Raw genomic sequence first — 2,266 nt, forward strand, 5'->3', positions numbered from 1 at the left:
CCCGCTCTGGGCGCGGAGTTCGACGGCCTGGGGCTGCCCACGCCCGAGCGCTCGCCGCTAGACGGCCTGGAACCCGGCGAGGCCGCCTTCTTCCCGCCCCCGGCGGCGCCCGAGGACTGCGCGCTGCGGCCCTTCCGCGCGCCCTACGCCGCCGCCGAGTTGCCTCGGGACCCCGGAGGCTGCTACGGAGCACCCCTGGCCGAGGCTCTCAGGACCGCGCCTGGCCCTGCCGGGCCGCTCTCCGGCCTCTACTACGGCGCCCTGGGCGCGCCCGGCCCGGGCCCGTTCCCTGGCCCGCTGTCGCCGCCGCCCGAAGCCCCGCCGCTGGAGGGCGCAGAGCCGTTGGGGCCCGCCGCCGACTTGTGGGCCGATGTGGACCTCACCGAGTTCGACCAGTACCTCAACTGCGGCCGGACTCGGCCCGACGCCGCCGGGCTCCCGTACCACGTGGCGCTGGCCAAGCTGGGCCCGCGCGCCATGTCCTGCCCGGAGGAGAGCAGCTTGATCGCCGCGCTGTCCGACGCCAGCAGCGCTGTGTACTACAGCGCGTGCATCTCCGGCTAGGACGCCGCCCGCCCGCCCGCCCGCGCTTCGCAGCCGCATCGCTGTGCCTCGCTGCTTTGTCGCTGTCGCAAGTGTATGTTGCAGCCACTTGTAACAGTCCGGTAGGAACCGCAACGCTCGCGCTCTGCCCCTGGCCCGCGGGCGCCCTGCCCCTGGCCCGCGGGCGCCCTGCGAGGGTGGTTCCCGCGCGTCCCGGCTTTCCCAGGAAGCCCAGGCCTGGGACCTGTTGGCTGGCCCTGCCAGGGCTAAGTTTTTGAAGCGCCTAAGCCTTATCCCGTTCCTGCAGTGCACTTCCTAGAAGCAGGCTGTATTTTTTACTTTGCCTTTTTTATATACATAATACAATATATTTAATTTTTAATTAAACTTGCAAACGTTTTCGTCGAAGAGGTTTCAGTGATCAAAAGCATCAATGTAGCAAGGGCTTTTTAAGTATGAGGAACGACAATGTCTGTTTGCTGTAAAGGAGGACCCTGGAGCTGGGTCCCCTGGACCAGGTGAGGCCACAATAAAGCCTCTCCCTTTCCTCTGAAGCCCCGTGTCGTCTGTGGTTGTTGGGGGACGAAGGAGCAGTTCCCCCAAGGGCCAGGGAGGTGTTCTTCCCTCCACATCTCCCCCAGAGAGCCTGACCTCCAGCTTGGACCCCACAGACCTGACTCTCCATCTTTCAGGGATACTCCCCCACACAGCTGGTGGGAGGTAGGAGCTGTGGGTACTCCCCACCCTCCCAGCCCCCCATTCCTCTCCTGTCTCCCCCATTTTAACTCAAGCGTACACCAAGCAATGCCCCCGCCCAGGTTTCATCAAACTCATCTCTTTGAAACTTTCTTCAAACCCAAGCACTGCCCCTCTCCAAAGGGGTCTGCGGGGCAGACACGGCATCCCTGTCATTCTCAACCCAGTGTCCCCAGAGAGGGCAGCACCATGACACACCCATGCTGCTCCCCAGGATGACCTGTCCAGTAGGAAGGAGGCAGGAAAGCTGAGCAAAGTGGTCACCGGTGGTCCGGTGCAGGCAAATTCGTCATGGGGGGCTCTGAGCCACAAATGCATGTGGAGACGGGCACATCGCCCATGAGTGTGCAAGCCACACCCAGTTCTCATGGCTCACCAACTCCCATTCTGGGCCTGCTCCTGCTAGGGGGACAGGTGACTCACCCCTGGAGTCCTGGGTCAGCTGGACCAAGGTGCACCCTGCTGTGGGATAGCCTCAATACAGAGGGCAACCCACAGCAGGAGTCCCGGAGCCTCTGCCCCAGGTGTGGTGTCTCCCAGCCTCTGGCCAGGGCAGCAGTGCCCCTGCCCCCAGAGACATCCATGGACACACAGAGAAAGGTGCCAGGCAAGCAGACAGGGCCGTCTTGTCTGTCTCTCCAGCACCCTCACGTCCTACATTCTGGGCTCCTCACCCCACCCTCATCTCCCCCAAGGCCCATGGGATGGGAGCCACAAGAGTGCCTTGGGGTGGTATCCCCCCTTTGCCCGAGCAGCGTGGAGGCAGAGCAGCTTGCTCCACAGAAGCAAGGTACTCCCCCAGTACCAGGATGGGAGGCCATTGGGGGCCCAATTTGCCAGAGGTTCCATGCCAGGGATTGGGGGCATCTAGGAACAGGATCAGGAGGAGGACACAAAAGGGCCTCCTACCCAGGGCAGCTGTTTCCAATAGTGGTTCCTCAGCAGAGGCGCTGGGCGTGGGGGTAGG

At 63.4% G+C, this 2,266-nt stretch overlaps 1 protein-coding gene across 1 annotated transcript in view; it reads left to right on the plus strand.

The window, feature by feature from the left end:
* Positions 1-1,073, plus strand: part of SOX18 (SRY-box transcription factor 18) — a 3,575-nt gene extending 2,502 nt beyond the window's left edge. Inside the window, exon 3 of the mRNA XM_019637148.1 lies at positions 5-1,073. Coding sequence (XP_019492693.1) covers positions 5-564 — 560 coding nt within the window. The 3' untranslated portion in view covers positions 565-1,073. The remainder of the gene's footprint in view (positions 1-4) is intronic.
* The last annotated feature ends 1,193 nt before the right edge of the window (positions 1,074-2,266 follow it).

Source organism: Hipposideros armiger, unplaced genomic scaffold (assembly GCF_001890085.2).
Source record: "Hipposideros armiger isolate ML-2016 unplaced genomic scaffold, ASM189008v1 scaffold_32, whole genome shotgun sequence".
Lineage (NCBI taxonomy): Eukaryota > Metazoa > Chordata > Mammalia > Chiroptera > Hipposideridae > Hipposideros > Hipposideros armiger.